A 25523-nucleotide genomic window follows, 5' to 3' on the forward strand; every position below is an offset into this window, starting at 1 on the left:
AACAGAACTAAATTAATTTCTCATCAACTTACATGTATATAAACTACTGACAAGTAATGATAGAGTGAGTTTATAAGATACCAACAAATCATTCATATTTAGGGGGAAAAAAAAGCTGCTTAGATCATGTTAAAAACCATAAGCATACATCATGTAATATACATTTACATCTGTACAGCAACACCACTATATAAACTGACATGGAGGAAATCACAATGTGATTTATAGTATGTAAAATGACACCCAGCACATGACCATTGTGACATGTAGGCAAGTTGATATTTCACTGTTGAAATGGATTATGTTTTCAAAAACTAACAATTAATCTTAAATTATCATTGGCTGTATAACAGAGTTTAGCTGACAAGCCTAGTAGTATGATGTCTCCCTGCAAAGCTCATTTCCAATTCCATAAAGACAAAGTTATATCATGTATCAATCCAGGTATCTGGCCATGTGCTAAAACATAGCATCCTGCTCTGAATCTACTATGTAACCAACAGGAACAGCAGCAGTACAGCACAAATTACCTATCTATTACCAAATAATACAGATGTATGTATAGTTTCTCTACATTCTAAGTTTATTAATAATGAAATACTTTAATCTTTCTAACCTGTCAAACATTTAGGTGTGCTATCTAGTTAGTGGCTTTCATCTAGTAATGTAGATCCACTGGCAATAAATACGTTTTGTTTTATATTACGTTTTATTGTTTCATCAACACGATACCCTGATTTGTTACATCATCAGTTGACTATAGGATAACACATCAGTAATTATGTCTCCAATCAAACATCTATGATAATCAACCAATCTATATAACAGCCCTTTCAAATATTCCAGACCCAGAAATACAGAAATTACTTTTTAATGAATGGATGCATATACTCTGTAAGAACAGGACGTTACAACATGACCAGATATAAATATGAACACCTACTTCACCACAACTGTTCCAGATTACAGTGCCAGCATTTCCCATTTTTGTCCATGCCAGTCATTGCTTTCGACAGCACCTAGGCAACCACGATATGTACCCCAGGACATGTGTACCGCCACCAGAAGTCTCTAGCACTTGGGTCCAATTCTACACATGTATTACAAGACCCTGGCCCACTGATATGATGTTAATCAAACTACACACAGTAAACGTAGAAAAACAGGCACAAAGTCAGTGTGGATTAGTACCATTTCCACATCGTCTCTCTGACAGTCATTCCCAGGGTTACATCTTCAGTTTTTCTGGAATGTGTGGAACTTGGCTTTCCCTTGATGCACACAAAATGATGCTGATATACTCCTCTTGAAATTATTAAATTTCCTTGTACCCCCCATTCACTAATGTAATGCAGAGTCAATCAGAACTACAGCATGTGAATTTGAAAAATTCCTTCCGCAGGAAATCTGTGAAGAATGCTAGATATTGACTTTATAATAACCTGATACTTAGTGAACAAGGTTTCTCATTAAATATGATTAGATCACATCAGCTGAAACTTTTTTCTTCCAAATGTTGAAAACACAGATTTACAAATCATCTATTAAATTGTAGTTACTGTAACTACTACATCATGTAAATTAAACTTCACAGATTTTTTAAGTGTCCTGCAAGGTCTTAAAATAAATATTTCCACGACACTGGTCCTGCTTTGATCCAGTACTGGTACATGTATCTATGAACCAGAAGTCCTTCGTTCATCTACACCAACTGCTCACCATTCATTATGGTTCATAGGGAACACACAAACCATCACATATGTAACTTGTTTACTTCCATACAGGATGAGTACTTACCCAAAAGTTATTAAATGAAGAGGTGTATATGGGTCTCACTGGAGAGGATCATCACAGATGGTGGGATACAGGGATAGTCAACAAAGTATTGTGCTGTGTTAATTATTGTATAAACAAATGACTTCATCAAGGCATTTATTTACCATGATGAGGAGGGGCCTGTCTGGCTCCTCTAATTTATTTATCAGTGAATAATACTGATAAGAATAGTTAGCTTATCTAGCTTAAAGCTACCTATCTGATCACACATTCAACAGCATTGAGAAATTATTTTGGCATCATTGAAATAAAGTTCACACTGAAAGATAACATATAATACAAGAATCATTTTATGAATTTGCTGCGAAGTAAATATAAGTTTTAAATTTGAAGCTGGTATGATTTTATAATGATGTTAATGTCATTATTTTCAGGCTTTAAGGTTTACGGAGAAGTTATGTAGTGGGTTGTCTAATATTTCTGGCAATAAACACTGTATACTTCTGCTACACATGTAGACATATTAAGAAAACAATATATTGTAACTGATGCCAGCAGGGAAGGGAAACTGGAGAATATCGAGAAAATTGTAAACAGCTTGTGGTGTACATTGAAAACAAATTAACACAGGAAGAAGTCTCAAGTTTGAACATCTGAACTTCAATTTTATTTATTACACCTTGCAATGAGTTGTTACATACATACATATGTATGTATGCATATGGACGGACGTTCATATGTTTGTATGAAATGATGTCACCACTTTACAGACTGCAGTCTCAACCAAATGTGTCATCAAAAATAAGGTCACTGTTACTATAAATTATCATGTCACCACCCTAGACTGCAGTCTCCACTAAATGTGTGGTGAAAAATATGGTCACTGTTACTATAAATTATCATGTCACCACCCTACAAACTGCATTTCTGAATTGATTTACGAAGTTCTGCACACATGATCACAAACATCACTTCTTGTACAAGTTAGATGTCATCAAATTAGGCACCATCTTCCAGTACTACACAGACCAAACTGCTATTTTAAGAAGCAGGTCAACAAAACACACACAGTTTTAGTTAAACTAATCGTAACCTATATTTGCACATGTTTGTGAACATGTATAAGTTTCCATTTACTTTTACCATATCATACCAATTTGAGGTGCAATGGTATTTGTATCATGTGTGATGCCTTGTTTTTATATCCAAATGTAATGAACAACATAGGCAGCAAAATTTCAGTATCCTCGCACATAAATTTCTTCAAAATTTGAATATATTATGAGCTGACCACCGAGGTAATTATTGTATCTGATTCTAACTTAGGTAATCAGTATTTTAATCATATTGTATGTGTTATCAATTTGATAACACATACATTTTGTGAGGGAATCTGGAATATTCTTAAAGACAACTTTCCATGTTAAAAAAAAGGAATTTTGTCCCTTTAATATATAGGATGTTGACTACAATAAAATAATATGCAATTTATCATTACTGTGTCTCTTTACAAAACCTGGATCATTTTAAGTGTCAACCAATCACGAAAAAATTACAGCCAGTAGTACAATGTAATGTATATTTCAATATTCAGTTAATTAATAAAAATATATATATGTTTTCATTAGTTCACTGTAATATTGAAATTTACTTACCAAATTTTCAATTTTTTTTTGGTTGCAACTCAAATTGGTATTTCTGTTTCATTTTATCATTTAATAACAAAAAGAAATTATAAGATTTGTTCCCAATAGTCTCGCCTAGTCAAATCCTTATCAGTCATTATACTAGAAGACTGAAGTTGGAAATTCCCAATAACATATGACAAAGCTGTGGTTTCAATTTTCTACTGATGCCAATTAGTAAACTGTAACAGGGGAGATAGAAATGCTGACTGGGACTTGAATCATAGGCATTTGACCTCTAAAGCAGCATTCTACCATGGTAGTCTAACAGTGTTTCATTTTTATATATAAAAAAATGCCTGTCTATAGGGAAAGCTTCCTAACCAAAAACCATACTTAAATTTTCACAAATCTGTGTGATCTTTTACATATTAAATGATATTCTCATATTTTCTTTTCCCCCATCATGTTAATATTGTGTGTAAGTGGACTTTACCTAACACTTACAGCCTTTCTTTGTATAATCATTGTTGCCAAATAGTTTATATCAACAATGTTCCAACTCTAGATCTGTAAGCATAATGATTATGTCTCATTTTGAAGTCAGCAATCACGATGTCAGATCGATGCAAATTATCAACCCTTAGTGGCTTTATATTACTTCCATCACTAAAGCAATGGTGAGAAAAGTTATTGAATAAATGAATAACAGCCATTTCAGTTTTATCTCATTCAAGTCAACGAAAAGTAGTCCTATTCCATGCTGAAAATGTGATACTCTCATAGCCACAAAGTCACATTTTACCTCCCAAGGTTGGAAAAGTAAAAGTAAATGAAGCACTGACATAACCTACCACATTTTTAGTTTTGGACAGCACATATAATGCATTATGATTACTTAACAATTGATCAGCAAATTCAATCATTGACAAATACATGAGAATTAACCAGATTGCAATAGAAGTGGGTTAAGGTGACTGCTTTTTGTCTTAAACATTTCAGCCTTATTATTGATAATGATACAATATGTCACCACGTACTAATTTCTGAATCTATAATTTGGTAATAAGGATATTCTGTCAAATGAAATCAATTAATCTAAAGTTTTAAAATATCAATATTTGGTTAGAATACTTTCGAGTACAACAGAAATACTCTACAAACCTCCTTTTTTTTACTTGAACTTTGTCTACAGACAGATATATAACAACAACAACATAACTAAGTTAGGCACACTTTATCGATCACAGATGACTTTCACCCGGTCTCCTTCTTCAAAAAAGTTTTCAACTCAGATCTCCAAAACCACATGAAACCTAAGTAAAAGTATGGATAATAATTTTGTACCAGAAGATGCAAATGAAGATACCAGTATATGGGCTCTTCACATACAGTGTTATACATTTTCAAACAATAACTCATTTACTTTTACTTCCATTGAATAAGAACAAATATCAATGGTTTTCACTTTTCAAGTTTTCATTTGCTAATTGCAACAAGATCTGCTTCGAGTTCCTAGTGAAAGAAAGTACGAGCATTTAAGAAGTAGATTGTGACTAAAATTTCTCATGACAACATGAGGCCTTCTATGAGATGAAATCCTCTGCAGTGTACATATACATAAACTACAATACTGTTTCACAACAATTAGGTACATCATGCAAGACAAACAGAGAAAAATATTTATATTAAATAACAGGATGTCTTTTATTTGAATTCAGCTATATGTCTTATAGCTTAAACATAAGGCCTACAGATTCTGAAACACCTTAGCCTAATTTACAAAACTATGCATACATATATGAAATGTGTTTTTTTTAAAGAAATCTGAAATGACTTCATTTTAGTATAATAGCCCCTTAGATCCAACAAGGGACGTATAACCAACTGACAATTTTGTGCTAAACAATAATGAGTTTGATCATCAATTCAGTACCATCAAAACTGATCAAAAAGGCAGTCCAGACAGTCAATGTATTGAAGTTACATAAATGTGCTCTACATTCGTGAGGCTAACGTTTCTAATATGCTGTAGTGTCATGCATGGACATGGTGATGCTGATGGTACACTGCATGCACATATTTGGCATTTTTTCAATTCTTTCAACTGGCACAGAAATCCGTTTGATTTGTTTTAATTTATCATTCTTACAAGTTCTTAGCTTGACAGTAAGCTGACAACATTGAAGACATGTGTGAGCTGGACATGTAGAGTAGCGAACTTTTTTATTTAGTGTGTTACACCCGAGCCTGCGGCATGCGTGCCCGAGCACGACAAGGTATCCTCGGATTTTATCATAGATATCAACGTAGAGACGCCGAAGTTGTCAAGCCAAACATGGAAAATTCTAAAATCGTCCAATATTAGAAACTATTCAACGTTAGATTAAAAAACACTCAATAACCTCTAATTCAACCATTTTCTTCCTGTATAATTGTATGAAACTGTTCTCAATATAAAACGAGAAGAGCCCAAGCAAATGAAAGTAAAAAAACTCACTAAGCTTTACAAGGCACATAATTCAGCAGAAATATGCGTTCCACACCAGCGTGGTAGTCATGATACTATCTTGAAGTGAAAATTATACGACTTTGTAACAATAAACGGTAAATTTACACGGACACTCCCACCATTTTCTCAATATTTCAAAAACAAACTTACATGTTCCGCAGGCCTCACTTTGTTTAATGGTAGCAGCCATGTTCTGACGTCACGAAAAAAATCTTACCATCGGAAAGCCTCGAAATTTTAGGCGGATAGCACACTTCATTGACCTCATGACCCCAACCTAAATCTTTGCAAACATGGCAGCAAGTACTGTTCATGTAGCTGCAGCAGAATCTGCAAATACAGTTGCTGAAATATTTAAAAAGATGTCGTATGGACCTGCACCTGAGTCAGACAACGTTGTAAAGGTATTCTTATCAAAAGTAGCCCCCAAAGACCGCTGTTATTTGGATAAACGTGTGTGAAATTACTGGGCTTTTAGGTTCCTAGTAATGGTAGACCTATCCAGTATTGTGAATAGTTTATCAACTGTATACACAAACTGTAAACCTTATCAATTAGTATTGAAATGCATGTTAGATTACATTCCTTACTTTCCAGAGAATAAGAATAAACTAAGTTTGATTTTGGCATTGAGTATATAATGTGAAAATTTGTTAGATAAATCATATATATATATTTTTTAAATCTACATTTATAGGCCTATATATTGAGAAAATTTCAATATGATTATATGGGCTTAATTTACTTTTCGCTCAAAAACACTGAAATACACATGTGAAAAAGTGTTAATTCAGAAAATTTATAGGACAATATATATTGGAAAAGAGTACAAAATTCAGCTGGAATCTTCCAGCACTGTACATATTTATGATGTTTTCATTATAATTTTTTTTATTGTTTTTTTTAGTTAATGTTAATATTGGGCTTAATACAGAGGTTGATTAATGTATATTTATATTTATTGTTTTTATTTTTTAGTAAGGTTCACATGGAACTTCCTTCATATATCAGTAAATATCTCTGTCCTCAAGGTTTGACAAAACATATGATGAAGGGAAGCACATTCAATACTCATTTTATAATTTATTTATTCATGAACTGAATGAATATCAAGATCTGCATCGTGAATTTTTTGACTTTATGGTGTAGGGTAAGTGGAGGAAAGAGAGGGATGTTGAAAGGAAGAAAAATGAAATACCAATTTTCCCAATTTCTCAGCATAAGGGAATTTTACACCCTGGACTATTCAAATTGTCCATTATCCATGGTCCATTGTCCATTTATAAACAATTGGTGTTACCACTATTTCTTGAAAAAATTCTTTGAGATATTTCTCCAGCTTCATATGTAGGTTTCCATCTGTCCCTATAGTTGTGTCCATTCAATTTTGAATGTGACCAGTGAAACAAGATAAACCACAGGTGGTCATTTTATATTTAGACATATAAAGTTTGATATTACTATTCAAGTACAAGAGGAATTTCTTAACTTTGATATGTACATGTTCCACATGTACTCTAGTTGTAACCATTTCAGATTTATCAGTGAAACAAAATGGACATCAGGTTGCCCTCTTGGATTTTGACCATTGATGTTTGTTATCACTGTTTCTTAGAAAGTTCCTCGATTTCATTTGAAGGATGCTCTTGATATCAAATGAATGATAGAAAAAGGGGAAAGAAGAGAAGGTAGAGAAAAGATCAGTCTTTCATAGAACTAATAAAGATCATTAAATAGTGGGCACCAAAATCCTTCTGGATTCTGTGGCTAAAATTTTAAAATTTGAAGTGAAAGTAATTGTATGTATTTATGTCAAAGCATAACTAAACAGGCTCTTGTTTTCTCATTTTGAAAAACTGTTCATAATTATGATGCAGACCAAACATAACACTGATGATCAAGAATATCTGTAAATCATTTTTTTCTGACAAACGTAAAAATGTAAAACAATATCTAAATCTTCACCATAAATAAAACTGAAATTTGAGTCAACATGAAGTTGATATACATCCATACAAAGTATAATACAAAGAATGATACCTGTTTTAAGGAAACAGGAAAAAAGGAAAGAGCTTTCAACTGATTATTCCTCTACATAGATCAAAAGTTTGTATGATAATAAGGAGAGGAACTGTATCTGTGACATGATTTTTAGCCTATTTCTAGAAATGAAATTAACTTCAATATATATTTCTAAAACCACAAAAAATATGAGACAAAAACTTCTCAGTTATAAGACATTTAAATGAATATAAAAGTGATTAATTCAGAAAGCCTTTATCAAGATGAAAAAAAAAAATGGGTGACATTTACTCTTCCTTAAAGTAGAATTTTACAACAAATCCAAAGGAATTACAAAGTCTCCCAAGATGGGGACAAAATAAATATCAAAGAAAATTTGAAGTTATAACAAGTGGTGTGCCAATCAGACTTAATGGGTACAAGGATGCTAAATTGACATAAATGTCTGTTCTGAATGCTGAAGTATTTTCACAAATCTCTCTTTTGTTAAATTTGTTTTTGATTCATCATGAGTACTTTCTGGATACTTTTTATCACACAGTTTTTATGCTATGAAAAATTGACATTGCCACACATCTTTGTCGTGTCATAAACAAAATGGTTCTATAACACGCTAATACTGCTTCATTATATCTTTTTACTGTGGTTTGATTATTAAGTGACACTGCAAAAATCTCCCTGACTCCAAGAGTACCGCCAGCTTTATACATAGGACAGTCTCCAAGAAGATTTTCTTACATGTACAGTTGTGATTTGCAGGCTTGGTTGGATGACCATGACAAGGCTTTTGGCCTATTTATTGATGGAAAATGGGTGAAACCAGAAGGAAGAAAGACATACACAACAAAAAATCCAGCTACAGGTAAGGAATATGGCTGACGGTTGGCAAGCTGTCTTTAATTCACAGTTGGTTGTGGTTTGTGTATCTTAGCTGAGTTCTATAAAAGGAAAGCATTTCAGCATGTGGAAGTGCATTTCTTGTTTATCAAAAAAAGTTATGATTTTATGAAAATTTAAGAAAGGTTAATTTGCTGCCTTACATAGCCACCCATTATACATACATTATATAGTGCTCATTAACTTATTCTATTAGATGTTCCAGTACACTTTGTAATATTTAATCCTTCTCTCAGTCAATATTGTATAATTTCCTTGCATCAGAGTCCCCTAGTGTACTTGACCATGCTTTTAACTGATGTCACAGTTATTTCAGGGCCCATTTTACTTGACCATGCTTTCCCTTAACTCATCTAAGTAATTTTCCAGTTCCTGTGCATACTTGACCTTAGTTTTCTTAAACTGATCATGATCTCACAGTATTTTTCATGTCCCTGTATATCTGACCGTTCATCTCAGGTCCCTGTGTACTTTAACATAGATGTCTTTCCATGAACCAATTTACCACTGGTGCTGACATTTGTGTACTGACTATACTCCAAGTTCTATGGCCAGTACTTCTTCTTGTGAAGAGTTTTCCCATTGATGCATGTATACTGACATTACCTACATAAATGCATGATGTTACTTACACAGGTGAAGCTTTGGCTACAACTATTCAGGCTGAGAAACAGGATGTTGATTTGGCTGTAAAGTCAGCTAAGAAAGCTTATGCATCATGGAGCAATACGAGCCCTCATGTGAGAGCAAGATACATGTACAGGTAGGGTACATCATGTAATGATACGAGCCCTCATGTGAGAGCAAGATACATGTACAGGTAGGGTACATCATGTAATGATACGAGCCCTCATGTGAGAGCAAGATACATGTACAGGTAGGGTACATCATGTAATGATATGAACCCTCGTGAGAGAGACAGATACATGCACAGGTAGGGTACATCATGTAGTAGTGATATGAGCCATCATGAGAGAGACAGATACATGCACAGGTAGGGTACATCATGTAGTAGTGATATGAGCCCTCATGAGAGAGCCAGATACATGTACATGTAGGGTACATCATGTAATGATACGAGCCCTCATGTGAGAGCAAGATACATGTACAGATAGGGTACATCATGTAATGATACGAGCCCTCAGGTGAGAGCAAGATACATGTACAGGTAGGGTACATCATGTAATGATACGAGCCCTCATGTGAGAGCAAGATACATGTACAGGTAGGGTACATTATGTAATGATACGAGCCCTCATGTGAGAGCAAGATACATCTACAGGTAGGGTACATCATGTAATGATACGAGCCCTCATGTGAGAGCAAGATACATGTACAGGTAGGGTACATCATGTAATGATACGTCCCCTCATGTGAGAGCAAGATACATGTACAGGTAGGGTACATTATGTAATGATACGAGCCCTCATGTGAGAGCAAGATACATGTACAGGTAGGGTACATCATGTAATGATATGAACCCTCGTGAGAGAGACAGATACATGTACAGGTAGGGTACATCATGTAGTAGTGATATGAGCCCTCATGAGAGAGGCAGATACATGCACAGGTAGGGTACATCATATAGTAGTGATATGAGCCCTCATGAGAGAGCCAGATACATGTACAGGTAGGGTACATCATGTAATGATACGAGCCCTCATGAGAGAGCCAGATACATGTACAGGTAGGGTACATCATGTAATGATATGAACCCTCGTGAGAGAGACAGATACATGTACAGGTAGGGTAAATCATGTAGTAGTGATATGAGCCCTCATGAGAGAGGCAGATACATGTACAGGTAGGGTACATCATGTAATGATATGAACCCTCATGAGAGAGACAGATACATGTACCGGTAGGGTACATCATGTAGTAGTGATATAAGCCCTCATGAGAGAGCAAGATACATGTACAGGTTGGGTACATCATGTAATGATACGAGCCCTCATGAGAGAGACAGATAAATGTACAGGTAGGGTACATCATGTAATGATACGAGCCCTCATGTGAGAGCAAGATACATGTACAGGTAGGGTACATCATGTAATGTGAGAGCAAGATACATATACAGGTAGGGTACATCATGTGAGAGCAAGATACATGTACAGGTAGGGTACATCATAGTGATATGAGCCCTCATGAGAGAGACAGATACATGCACAGGCCCTCATGTGAGAGCAAGATACATATACAGGTAGGGTACATCATGTAGTAGTGATATGAGCCCTCATGAGAGAGGCAGATACATGTACCGGAAGGGTACATCATGTAGTAGTGATATGAGCCCTCATGAGAGAGGCAGATACATGCACAGGTAGGGTACATCATGTAATGATATGAACTCTCGTGAGAGAGACAGACACATGTACAGGTAGGGTACATCATGTAGTGATAGAGACCTCATGTGAGAGCAAGATACATGTACAGGTAGGGTACATCATGAAGTGATATGAGCCCTCATGTGAGAGACAGATACATGTACAGGTAGGGTACATCATGTAATGATATGAACCCTGGTGAGAGACAGATACATGTACAGGTAGGGTACATTATATGTACAGATAGGGTATATCATGGACTGTTCCACCTTTTTCTAAGTTACAACAGGTAAGATTAGGTTCAATATCCAATGTTAAACCTTGCTGAATTTGCTGATAAACATTTCAATGATGATGTTGAACCTTTATACCTGGATGTAGATATCAAACATTCTTTTTATTAAAAAAAAATCATTATTTCTGAGAAACAGAATTTCTGATATCACTTTTGTGCAAACAAGTAGTCCGCTATATTTCCTGTAAATCAGTATTGAAACTTTACATTGACTTCCTGTTACAAAGTTGAAATTGTTCAAATTGAACAGGATCAATACATGCTATTGATAGGCCCTATAGAGTACCATACGAAGGAGTAAGAATGGAGAAGAAATTGATTTTTTTGATTTTGAAAGTTTTAACAAATGCTTTCACACTTATAAAATATGTTAGTCTTCAAATAAGAAAAAAACACTTGAAAGGTATTCTTTCTGCTGCAGAGAGTGTTTTCTGTTCTTTGTGTTTGCTTGTTCGTGTTGCTTGTCACATCCAGAAACACATGTGTCTGATGAGTGTTTTCTGTTCTTTATGTTTGACAGTATTGCTCGTCACATCCAGAAACACATGCGTCTGATGAGTGTGCTGGAGTCTATGGACAATGGGAAGACTTTCCGAGAGACTAGGGATGCTGATGTACCAATTGTGGTTCGTCACTTCTATCACTACGCTGGTTGGGCTCAGTTAGCAGACACAGAAATGAGAAACTGGAAATCTGTTGGTAAAGTTTGTTTCCATCATATGTAATGATAATATGTCATTAAAATAAGCTGTAAAATGGAGCCATTTATCACCAAGTATTCATAAGAAGGGATGGTAGGGAATGACATATTCAACGGTCTTAGAGTCTGTTTTTGTGGACATGAGGATTTCTGATTAGTTCAGGAAGGCTGTCCAGTCTATATAAGAGTGAAAAATTGTCATGAATGAATTTGGGTGGATTGGATATTAAGATAGAAGAAATATATATCACTAAAATTCTGACAGATTCAACTCATAATAACGAAGTGCTACAAACAACTATTTCATTTAAATGTTATATAAATTCTTGCAGGAATTTTCATTTAAATTGAAATTTCATGAAACAATTCTTAGAAGTTTCTTTTCAATTTTTGTGAGCCTTTGTGAAACTTCTCTCATAAAATCTCATATGAAATGAAAATTATCTTAAGAAACTATTTTATCAATCAACCCAAAGAAAGATTTTGAGTCAAAATGTGGAGAACAAAATAAAACAGAGGCAGCCATTTTGTTGTACTATAATAATTTGTGATGTAATATCACTGTCCTCATCATGACTTCACAGTGAAAAACTTGTCAGGTTATATTACACAAGTGACAGATGTAGATAAATTACATGGGTGAATTCACTGGATAACAGACAGATTATGTAATAAATTGGAACATATCACTGACCTCAATATTGAATTTTAATGATCAGGTTATACTCCTATTAATAAAAGATAATCATTTCCACTCATATATATTGGGTTAATATCTAATGTCATAATTCAATTATATAAGTATACATATAAAAATGGTGCTTGTTGAAATTGTGAGAGTAATACATAAATGATAACGTTGTTTTCTGGCTATATATAGGTGTGATTGGTGCTATTGTACCCTGGAACTTCCCTCTCATGTTATTGACGTGGAAAATTGCTCCAGCACTGGCCATGGGAAACACTGTGATCCTTAAACCTGCCACCTATACCCGTCTGTCTGCCCTCTTGTTGGCCGAAATTTGCGCTGAGGCTGGACTGCCTCCAGGTGTCTTCAATGTGGTCACAGGAAGCGGGGCCATGGGAAGCCAGCTGGCTGATCATGAAGATGTGGACAAAGTGGCATTTACAGGATCCACAGGGGTAAGAAAGTAGGCTAGGGTTTACTCCAATCAAAAAAAGGCCCAGAGCAAGGACTCTAAAATTGGTCCCTTTTTTCTGTGACGGGGCTTCTTACTTAGGTTATTGTGTCAAAGTATATTATTAAAGTGTCTGAGCATCAAAGTGGAGATGCTTAATACTGATACGGTTTACCATGTTTCTAACTTTCGGCACTTTCGTATCCAGAGATATTCGTAATCATTTGCAAGCATGCAAGGATAATTAACCCAGTAATGTACAGTTTAGATGTGTAGTGGGGTCAACTTTTCTGCAATTAAACATTCTCAGTTTTAAGTTATATGCATTTTGATGAAGAAAGTTGTTCAGGTAATTTGGTCAGTGGTCAAGGTCAAATTATTGCTATCCTCATTTACGTTATAAAGCAGCGTTTATAAGAATCAAACACAATGTCAACTGTACAGAGGTCATATTCTGTACCTACCACCTGTTTTGGTAGAAAACAACTTAACAAACGTCGATGTAAATTCTTGTGTCTCTTTATTTGATGGAAAATAGATTTGTGTGATGAAGTAAATTAAGTAATAATTCAATAAGAAATCCACTGAATGTTTGTTCCACCTGTAACATAACACTAAGGTCAGCCTCTTTATTAGGATCACTTAGCAGTGCTCTTCCTAACATGTAGACGGAAAAAAGATCTCACAATAAACATAAACATTAACACGACATGGATCTCAGGACATGTGGGTGTAACAGTGTTGGTTTTACCTGTAAACATGAATACAGCATTCATCTCCTAATTTGTGGATGTTACAATGTGGGTTTTACCTGTAAACATGAATACAGCATTCATCTCCTAATTTGTGGATGTTACAATGTGGGTTTTACCTGTAAACATGAATACAGCATTCATCTCCTAATTTGTGGATGTTACAGTGTGGGTTTTACCTGTAAACAGGAATACAACATTGATCTCCTAATTTGTGGATGTTACAGTGTGGGTTTTACATGTAAACATGAATACAGCATTTATCTCCTAATTTGTGGATGTTATAGTGTGGGTTTTACCTGTAAACAGGAATACAACATTGATCTCCTAATTTGTGGATGTTACAGTGTGGGTTTTACCTGTAAACATGAATACAACATTGATCTCCTAATTTGTGGATGTTACAGTGTGGGTTTTACTGATAAACATCTGAACATTTGTGCTGAACATATTAGTATTTAAGACTTGTGTCCAGAGACTCATTTTCAGTTGAAAACTTTAGTCCTAGTTGGTTAAAAAAAACACGAATGATCCAAGCTAAGTGCTTTTAAAATGTTTTTCTTTAAAGAGAAAGGGTTATCACCTTGATATGACTTTTTTTCTAGGTTGGTCAAACTTTAAGGCGCCTGGTAGCTGGGTCAGGTAAAAAACTATCCCTGGAGTTAGGAGGGAAGTCTCCAGTGGTGGTGTTCGAATCAGCTGATCTGGACAGCACTGTGGAGGGAGTGGTGGATGCTATCTGGTTTAACCAAGGACAGGTACAACTTTATCCATTAAAATTATACATAGACACATTAGTGATGTTTTGATGTTGTAAAGCACATGCATAAATAAAAACAGAATCTTTGAGTTTAATTATTGATATACTTGAAATCTCTCTGGTATTTCTCTCTCTTCATCCTAGCATTTTGATCTTTGTAGATGAATTTATTTGAACTTTGATATAAAACTTGCAATGTTGTGAAATCATTTATTTCAGCGGGGATAAAATTTTTGTGGTTTTTCAGAAATGATTTGATGGATAAATACCACTGGTATAAATAAATGAACAAAATAAGGCTGGTTTATCAGATCATTAATATATGACTCCTGGATTAAGAATATCCATAAACTCAATGAAAATAAACCAGCTATTAAAATTAAAGTTTTCAATTGTTAACTTAATAATAAAATCTTTTACTATACGTTGAGTTGTTATTAGCAGGATATAACATGTTCGTGATAAGTGACTTGAAGTTTGATTAACAGGTGTGTAGTGCTGGGTCCCGCCTCCTCGTACAGGAATCAATACATGATAAAATGGTTGCCAAGTTGAAGGAACGCCTCACTCATTTCCGTGTTGGAGATTCATTGGATAAAGGCATGGACATGGGAGCCATTGTGGATGAGTCTCAGAGACGCAGCATACAGGAGTACGTAGACTCGGCTCGCAAGGAAGGGGCAGAGGTAAGGTCGCTCAAAGTTATAGAGGTACTGAAGGATAATGAGAATCTAATCAACATATGATCCCCTAAATTCAATGTATTAGTAGGATGGTAAAATTGTCAGTATGTTTGTCTGTGTAATGGGGAATTATTACTAGCCAGCATCAGAAATCAAATGTTCAACTTTGAAGTAGGTTGGTAATCAAAGTTTCTTAACATCTGTGGTTAATATAACTTCTTCCTCCTCAGATTTTCCAGATTGAATCGTCTATCCCGAGTAACGGATGTTTCTACCCTCCAACGATCATCACCAATGTACAGACTGTCTCCAGAGTCGTTGTGGAAGAGGTGAGTATTAGATCACTTTCACATAAGCAGTTGAAACAAGGTACAGATCAGGTCCAGGGCTGGACTGGAGTATATTTGTCAAATGCAGATTGAGGGGTCCAGCCATACCTTTCTAAAACTAACTTGCTTAATGTCATTAATTTTCAGAATTTCAGTATATAGTAGGGCGGATGCACTAGCATATTTTCTGAAGCATTGTGCTATCAAGTATGAGTGAAATGGATGGTATCTTGATTTTAGTTAATTGATTTTTGCTTGACAGAAAATTCCGAAGCTGAGCATTTTGCACTTTACATATATCAAGTCCAACATGCAGTACATGTGCATTCCTTCCTGTATAGTGGAAGCATTCCAGACAACAACCTGAACTGTTTTAATCGGGTTACACTAAAGCGACCCTAGTTATCATGTTTTCTCTTTCATGTTCAAATGTATAGTAATTATTAATGTAATGCTTTATCAGTAGTAGTGTTCTTTAAACCAAACCTTACAATGCAGATGAAATGTCAGATTTCTAATCTTTTCTGATACACAACTAGAAGTGATTATACCAGTAGTAAGATAATAAATGTGCTAGATATTGTGTTGTATGTCATTTGTATAACCTTGACCTTGAAGGGTTGATAAGTGGTGTTAGGTTTATAGGATAACTACAGTAATAAGTATTTTTCCACAAATTTTAAAAATCAGATATCTGTACTCTAATGTCAAGTTGTTAGAGATGTTCTAATCATGACCCCTTTACAAATCTGAGGAATTATTGTAATGACACTTCTCTATCACACTTTTCATCCCACCTCCCGTTCTGCACAATGATATCAATTCAACAGTTCATATGTACTCAAACTTCATACAATGGTTCCATTTCAGTCTGGTGTAGAAGGTCAAGGAAATTTGAAAATTATTGATTAATAATTGAGGACTTTTGTTTGCTATGTCAAATGTTAAGTTTACTATTGGTATTTGTAAGAATTGTGAATTGATTTTTGTTATCCTCTTCTGGTGGTGCTGCCTCTCCAGATTACCAAGGAGTTAATTGGTTTTTCATCTCTTTATGACATAGTTTCAGATCTTTGGGCCTGTTCTGTTGTTGCCTTAAGGAGTTTAATAGCTTTTTGTCGCTATATGATACTTTCAGATCTTTGGGCCTGTTCTGGTGTTGCCTTAAGGAGTTTAATAGCTTTTTGTCGCTATATGATACTTTCAGATCTTTGGGCCTGTTCAGGTGTTGCTGAAAGTAGTTGAATAGTTTTTCATCACTTTATTATGCTGTTTCCAGATCTTTGGGCCTGTTCTGGTGGTGCTACCATTCCGTACAACTAAGGAGGCCATTTCATTGGCAAACAACACAATCTATGGCCTTGGGGGCAGCGTATGGACAGAAAATGTGTCACTGGCCATGGAGGTGGCACTCTGTATCAAGGCTGGCACTATCTGGATCAACAGCCACAATTTATTTGATGCTGCCGCAGGGTTTGGTGGATACAGACAGAGTGGCTATGGACGAGATGGTGGTAAAGAGGTCAGTTGATGCTTGTTTGTGCATAGTTTTTGTTAGGTGACTGGTACTGTAATGGTATTTTGATCAGGATTTTTAAACTGCAGTATGTCATTAACAAAGAAAATACCCACATGTCAACATATTCTTAATTCAAACTCAAATTTGTTAAAACTAGAGCAAAATTTGATCAAAAGAAAGATTTATACAGAGACTCATGGAAAAGCATAAGGAGAATAAGACAGAGTATTCCAAGTGTATGTGTCTTTTGATTCATTGACGACCCACTATGTTAATCATGGTCAATTAAAGTAAGTAATGTCATATTCCCTAATAAGTCAGAACAAAGTAAACAACAACACAACTACCAGGCATACTAATGATTATCAAACACACCCAACATCATATCACAAAAGGAAAAAAAACATTTCAAAATTATATCGTTTTCTCCAACATCTTTATTAAATCTGCATCTTACAAAACCCTGTTCTATGAGTTTGTCTGTTAGTTGCCGACACAATGCATGATATTGTGACATTGGGAACAAGCCTGTTCATATCAAATCAATTGTATTATGTAAACACCATTGGGGAGGGATGAAGGGTTGTTGCTATCCAGAAATGGAAAGTAAGATTGCTTCAAAATTGAGTAAGGAATAGTTGTATCTTGAATATTTTTGTCACTGATGTTTTAATGGAAATTATTTAATTTTAGGGAGATTTGGGTTGAAATAGTTTATAAAACACTATAGAACAAATATCCTACCCTTTACCCACCTGTATGTAGCTAGATCCATTTGGTTCATTTAAGGATATTTAAACAATTTCTTCTGAAAAATTATAATAAACATTTTATGAAGATAAATAAACCATGCCCCAGTTGTAGTCTTTGGTAGGCCAAAGGTAATAACAACATTTGCTATAGTATATAAATGGGAATATTCCAAATAAATTTCATTCATTTCAATGTTCTACAATATATGACATCAATGCCTGTTTTACACCTCGTTCGTGTTTCATGCTTTCTATCCATGAGATGAAGACAGATAACAAACATTTAAGTAACAACAGCAAAACTTTATCACTTTCTGCAGGGCTTGTATGAATATGCTCGTCCCTCCTGGGAAGATCGACCCAGGCCACCAAAAATCAGCCTGGATATAAAAAAGTTTGGTGCAACTTTGGCACAGCGACCAACCATAGGAGACGGTCAGCAGTCCAGTATCACTATGGATGGGGTCAACATACCAGAGTAAGTAATGGGGTCAACATACCAGAGTAAGTGATGGGGTCAACCTACCAGAGTAAGTGATGGGGTCAACATACCAGAGTAAGTGATGGGGTCAACCTACCAGAGTAAGTGATGGGGTCAACATACCAGAGTAAGTGATGGGGTCAACATACCAGAGTAAGTGATGGGGTCAACATACCAGAGTAAGTGATGGGGTCAACATACCAGAGTATGTGATGGGATTACAAATGCATAGTGTGTCAAACTGGTCCAACACCATTACATCTGCTTAGTAAGTCAAACTGGTCTCTAATGCTTGAAGTATATTAAAGTTAATTGATAATTGAAAATGTTGGACATTATGATTACAGAATAGACCGGACATACAAGATGTATTATGGTGGTGCACAGAAACGACCTGATGCTCCTTATGCAAGGCCAGTGATTGGTACTAATGGAAAGGTTGTAGGTCATGTTGGAGAGGGAAACAGAAAAGATGTGAGGAATGCAGTAGAGGCAGCTCGTGCAGCATTTCCTGGGTAGGTATAGTTAATCACACATTTATAACAGAGTTACGAAGTGTCAGGTAAGGTGTACATAATTTAAATCCTGAACAAATACATTGTAACGTTTAAAAAAACTGAGATATTGACTCAGGTAAATGAAATATTATGTTGTAAAATTTCATTATTAAAGAGTGCTGTGGTCCATTCATCTATTTCTGAAAGCCACTGATATATTAAGATATCAAAATTTTACAATGCCGAACATTCTGTGTAGCAAATGTTATGCATAACTTGTATAACTTTGTTGTCAGTTGGGGTAAGAGAGCAGCTCACAACAGGGCCCAGATCACCTACTATATGGCTGAGAACTTGGAGCTGAGACGAGACGAAGTGGCCACCAGAATAGGTCAGATGACGGGGAAGAGCATGGATGACTGTCGCACTGAAGTAGACTTGTCAGTGAAACGTTTGTTCCACTGGGGTGCCTACTGCGACAAGTATGGTGGAACTGTACAGGTTTGTCCCATGCCTTCCTTTCCTGTGTACTGACTATTTGTGGGTGTAGAAACTGACAGAATGGAAGGAATCAATTACATCAGATATTTCTTTTCTAGTCAGTGGTATTTTTTATCATGGTATACCGGTAGTGTTTTTCAGTCAACCAGCCATTAGATCCACTTATCACCTGTTTTTTATGCCCATGTTAAAGTAAAGACAGACTTACATTGTTGTCTACATCAGTCTCATGTTTTTTTTTCTACTTTCCAAAGCACTCTGCAAGGTTATACTCGGATGGTCATCACTTGGATAATGATGTGTAATAGTTAATATCTGAATACCTCAAATGACTGTTTCAGAGGTTGAATTTCAGTGACATTGCATAATTACTTGATTTCCATAGGAATTTTTGTATAAAAAATTATTTAAAACCAAGACTTGTGAGAATAGCTTGACTTATTTAATATTTCACCAAAGTGATGTTAACCATTAAAATAATTATCATGTCTTTGATCAAACATTTCTTTAGGAGGTTTTTGATCAGATCAGATTTCATAGAAAGGTCCAGGATGACATTTGTTTTTGTAAATTTCATAGTTAAAGGTCAAGGTCAGTGTTATTAATGAATAAGTGTCAAAATATCATCCATGGCTTTTTTTGTTACTCTCACATAAAATGTATTAATTTTCTACTGACATTGCATCTTCGTTTTAATTGCCTGTTGTATAAATACTGAAACAGACCTTGAAAGCATCTCTTTGAAACATTTAATGACCAATTTTGTTACTCTCACATAAAATGTATTAATTTTCTACTGTCCTGTTTAATTTTGCAGGAGACGACTCTGTATGGTGCCACAGTAAAGATTCATGAGCCTGTGGGTGTGATAGGTATTGCCTGTCCAGATGATTATCCCCTCCTTGGTTTTGTGTCCCTCTTTGCCCCTGCTGTTATTAGGGGTAACACGATTGTCATTGTTCCCAGCCAGAAGTATCCTATCTCTGCTCTTGATCTCTATCAGGTAAGTCTCAAATATAAATCTACAGACACATTCACCGTCTTTCTCAGAAATTGAGAATCTCTTTCAGATAAATCTGATCTGAACCCTCAGTAATAGTGTGATTTTTTCAGGTGTTTGACACCTCAGACCTGCCTGGCGGTGTGGTAAACATATTGACTGGAGACAGGGACCACCTGAGTAAATACTTAACAGAGCATCAGGATGTCCAGTCCATGTGGTACTTTGGCAGTGCTGAAGGGTCAGGCTTCGTGGAGTATACTTCAGCAGAGAATGTAAAGAGAACCTGGGTGAATTATGGGATAGATCGTGACTGGAAGGATTCCGAACAAGGAGAAGGCGAAGAGTTCCTTTACCAATCGGTACAGTGTAAGAACATCTGGATTCCAATGGGAGACACATTTGCTAACTAGAGTGTGAAGAAAGTGACTAAGGAATGAACATATCTAATCAGTTTTCACTGTAAGTGCTAGTCTAAGTAATCTTAACGGAAGTTGTACAGAAAGAGTATTTCCTTAAGTAAAATACTGTGTACACTGTATTCAGATGTATACCTCATCACCTTGTATGTTCAGATCTCTATGTGTGCCTTCAGAAATTCAAAATGATGTGATAATTTAATGTTCAACTGATGGTGATTTGGTGCAGATAATGAGTGCTAACTGACAATCTAGAAAATGTTTATTCTAGGTAGGTTATAAATACTTAGATTTTGTTACATCTGGCAATTTTCTTTGATGTTTATTTTTCAAAAGGTACATATAAAAATGATCAAAATCTTCAATTACAGATTCTGATTTACAGGCAGATTTAGTTTACCAGTAGATATGTAGATAAACCTGCTATTGTTAAAGATATGTTGTGTTGATAGCCTCATCCCAGAGGAAGACTTTGTTGTCAGATCTTTAATACCGGTGGCGTTACTGGGACTAAGTTTGTTGGTTTGATATAAGTTGTCGAAAGATATTGCTTTGTAATGTGTATATATGATACCAGTATTTTCAAATATGATACAGGTTTATTCAAATATGATAACAGTATTTTCAAATATGATAACAGTATATTCAAATACGATAACAGTATATTCAAATATGATGCAGTATATTCAAATATGATGCAGTATATTCAAATATGATGCAGTATATTCAAGAAATGAAGTGTCTACTTAATGATGTTAGACAGAATCTCATTTGAAACCGATCAATTTTAACATAATACATTTTACTTACCTATTTATCATTTGAAGACTAGTCATCTTTTGTTAGAATGAAATACTCTAGTTTACATTATTATCAAATCAATTATATTGAAAAGTTGTAAATAGTTTTTATTTCTTGAAAAGTCTCCCTCTTTGAAGTATGTAATATAGAAAATTTACCATACAAGACATAAATGAGCTTTTTTCTTTGGTGAAGACTTTGTAAAGATCCTGTGAGAGTTTTAGAATCAGTAGGAAGCTCTTTATGTACTTGTAATCTAAACTTTTCAGCTTGCACTTTGTCAAAGTAGTATTGCTTTGACAAATAGAAGCCAAAATGGGAGCTGTTATGTGCATATAGCATTTGCTAAAGGGAGACAACCAGATCTTGTGACTAAATAGGGATTAGAAGCATTGCACAGTAGATGTGAGAGGGATTTTATTAAAAACATTGTAATTTGCCCTTCGTTTTTTTTTTAATTATTTTCCTTCCTTTAGAAATTCATCAGTTTGAATACAGAAAAGATGAGGAATCATTATCCTAAATGAAATTTTTTTTTTCTAGTTCTGTTGGCGCAAAATGCTAGTGAGGTGGTATTTAATTTTTCCGTCCTTTATTAGTTTATTTGTATCAGTCTGTGGTCCAATGTTGATAGATTTGGTACATTGTAATGTGATTTCCCTGACCAGAAAGTTTGTTTTTATTAAGTTCAAGACAAAATTGGTGTCTACAATATACCAGTACTAATATCAGTTTCTTCACTTTATCACAGCAAAATGGCTTTCTCTAATTGGTTCACAAATCATTATCAATGCTACTAACCAAACTCTCTCAACTCCCAGGGGAGCATACTGCCAAAAAACATTTTCAACTTCTTGCCCTGTTGAAGTAATAATAATTCACAGACATTGTATATTAGTGGTTTTTTTTTATGTATTATAGAATGTACTTATATACATTGTGTCCCAGGATGGACTCAATAAGATGTGCTTTATGATAGGTTTACCAAATACTCTGTTGAAATGTAGATTGGTAGGAATGGGATCATGTAATATTACACATGACCTTTCCTTTTGGTGTCCGATCAGCAGAGTAGAAATTCACATCTTATAAACGCTTTCTGATTTGTGCGGTATTTCATCCAATATGTTTGTATTACGAGGTGATGGATACAATTTTATTTTGTCTTGATTTAAAACAATGACCATTGAAATCTTGTACCTGTAGGTATATGACTTTTACAAGATCGTAGGACTCTGACATTTTGGTTATATACAGAATGACATTGCATCTTCGTTTTAATTGCCTGTTGTATAAATACTGAAACAGACCTTGAAAGCATCTCTTTGAAACATTTAATGACCAATTTTGTTTCTATTTAAACAATCCTTCATACTGACTGTGTCTGTTAAGGATGAATTTAATTGTTCCTCCCACATCATAGGTCAACACCTGTTTTATTCATTTTAATCACATTCTTGATATGAATTTGTTGAAATCTTTTATGGTGATGTTTTAGCCCTGATTTGAACCTGTTTATTCCTGATAATTTTGCATTAAATTTTTCTCATTCCAAAGTTGTTTTTAGGAAAATGTCTATTGATTTTAAAGATCTTACTTTTGTGTCAAGTTGTGTAAGATGTTGGAAATGGTATTCACCACAAAGTGTTCTTGCCAAGCCCAATTATTTTTCAGAATTATATTAAGTTGTTTCATCAGGTTTGATTTAAATTGTCTGACGTTTATTTCTGTTTATCTGATTATACGTTTCAGGTGCTTTTTGTAATGTTAACAGTGTTGGGCAAGTATTGGCATTCTAAGAACAGAGTACTATGGAACACTAGTTTGTGTTTATTAGCTATAGAAAACCATGTAATTATCTTGATTTTTGGGAAAATTTATTATGTCTGGAGTATAGTATCTGGGGGGTTGTTAGTTATGTCTGGAGTATAGTATCTGGTGACGGGGTTGTTAGTTATGTCTGGAGTATAGTATCTGGTGACGGGGTTGTTAGTTATGTCTGGAGTATAGTATCTGGGGGGTTGTTAGTTATGTCTGGAGTATATTATCTGGGGGAGTTGTTAGTTATGTCTGGAGTATAGTATCTGGGGGGTTGTTAGTTATGTCTGGAGTATAGTATCTGGTGACGGGGTTGTTAGTTATGTCTGGAGTATAGTGGTTGTTAGTTATGTCTGACGGGGTTGTTAGTTATGTCTGGAGTATAGTATCTGGGGGGTTGTTAGTTATGTCGAGTATAGTATCTGGGGGGGTTGTTAGTTATGTCTGGAGTATAGTATCTGCAGGTGGGGTTGTTAGTTATGTCGAGTATAGTATCTGGGGGGTTGTTAGTTATGTCTGGAGTATAGTATCTGGGGGTGGGGTTGTTAGTTATGTCTGGAGTATAGTATCTGGGGGTGGGGTTGTTAGTTATGTCTGGAGTATAGTATCTGGTGACGGGGTTGTTAGTTATGTCTGGAGTATAGTATCTGGGGGGGTTGTTATAGTGTCTGGAGTATAGTATGTCTGGGTAGTATCTGGGGGTTGTTAGTTATGTCTGGGGTTGTTATCTGGAGTATAGTATCTGGGGGGGTTGTTAGTTATGTCTGGAGTATAGTATCTGGGGGGGGTTGTTAGTTATGTCTGGAGTATAGTATCTGGGGGGTTGTTAGTTATGTCTGGAGTATAGTATCTGGGGGTGGGGTTGTTAGTTATGTCTGGAGTATAGTATCTGGAGTATAGTATCTGGGGGGTTGTTAGTTATGTCTGGAGTATAGTATCTGGGGGGTTGTTAGTTATGTCTGGAGTATAGTATCTGGGGGGGTTGTTAGTTATGTCTGGAGTATAGTATCTGGGGGGTTGTTAGTTATGTCTGGAGTATAGTATCTGGGGGGTTGTTAGTTATGTCTGGAGTATAGTATCTGGGGGGTTGTTAGTTATGTCTGGAGTATAGTATCTGGTGACGGGGTTGTTAGTTATGTCTGGAGTATAGTATCTGGGGGGTTGTTAGTTATGTCTGGAGTATAGTATCTGGGGGTGGGGTTGTTAGTTATGTCTGGAGTATAGTATCTGGTGACGGGGTTGTTAGTTATGTCTGGAGTATAGTATCTGGGGGGTTGTTAGTTATGTCTGGAGTATAGTATCTGGGGGGTTGTTAGTTATGTCTGGAGTATAGTATCTGGGGACGGGGTTGTTAGTTATGTCTGGAGTATAGTATCTGGGGGGTTGTTAGTTATGTCTGGAGTATAGTATCTGGGGGGTTGTTAGTTATGTCTGGAGTATAGTATCTGGGGGGGTTGTTAGTTATGTCTGGAGTATAGTATCTGGGGGGTTGTTAGTTATGTCTGGAGTATAGTATCTGGTGACGGGGTTGTTAGTTATGTCTGGAGTATAGTATCTGGTGGGGGGTTGTTAGTTATGTCTGGAGTATAGTATCTGGGGGTGGGGTTGTTAGTTATGTCTGGAGTATAGTATCTGGGGGGGGGTTGTTAGTTATGTCTGGAGTATAGTATCTGGGGGGTTGTTAGTTATGTCTGGAGTATAGTATCTGGGGGGTTGTTAGTTATGTCTGGAGTATAGTATCTGGGGGGTTGTTAGTTATGTCTGGAGTATAGTATCTGGGGGGTGGGGGGTTGTTAGTTATGTCTGGAGTATAGTATCTGGTGACGGGGTTGTTAGTTATGTCTGGAGTATAGTATCTGGGGGTGGGGTTGTTAGTTATGTCTGGAGTATAGTATCTGGAGGTGGGGTTGTTAGTTATGTC

The 25523-nt window shown here is 35.6% G+C and overlaps 1 protein-coding gene across 3 annotated transcripts; it reads left to right on the forward strand.

The window, feature by feature from the left end:
• Positions 1-6211: 6211 nt before the first annotated feature.
• LOC132545794 (aldehyde dehydrogenase family 16 member A1-like) lies at positions 6212-23661 on the forward strand. Of its 3 annotated transcripts, XM_060209486.1 has the most exons (14): positions 6212-6317; positions 8695-8797; positions 9469-9595; positions 11972-12150; positions 13032-13294; positions 14648-14800; positions 15291-15488; positions 15716-15814; positions 17094-17336; positions 18406-18563; positions 18914-19081; positions 19360-19564; positions 20382-20567; positions 20678-23661. In XM_060209486.1, exons 1-14 carry the CDS (start codon positions 6276-6278, stop codon positions 20975-20977), a joined length of 2424 nt encoding a protein of 807 aa, XP_060065469.1. In that variant the 5' UTR covers positions 6212-6275; the 3' UTR covers positions 20978-23661. The 3 variants fall into 3 exon arrangements, with proteins under 3 accessions (XP_060065469.1, XP_060065471.1, XP_060065470.1); XM_060209488.1 differs by lacking the exons at positions 6212-6317; positions 8695-8797; positions 9469-9595 and adding an exon at positions 10837-10867; XM_060209487.1 differs by lacking the exons at positions 6212-6317; positions 8695-8797; positions 9469-9595 and adding an exon at positions 11243-11265.
• Positions 23662-25523: the final 1862 nt, after the last annotated feature.

This window comes from Ylistrum balloti, unplaced genomic scaffold (assembly GCF_031769215.1).
Source record: "Ylistrum balloti isolate Yb309-2 unplaced genomic scaffold, AGI_CSIRO_Ybal_v1 Utg369856, whole genome shotgun sequence".
Classification (NCBI taxonomy): domain Eukaryota; kingdom Metazoa; phylum Mollusca; class Bivalvia; order Pectinida; family Pectinidae; genus Ylistrum; species Ylistrum balloti.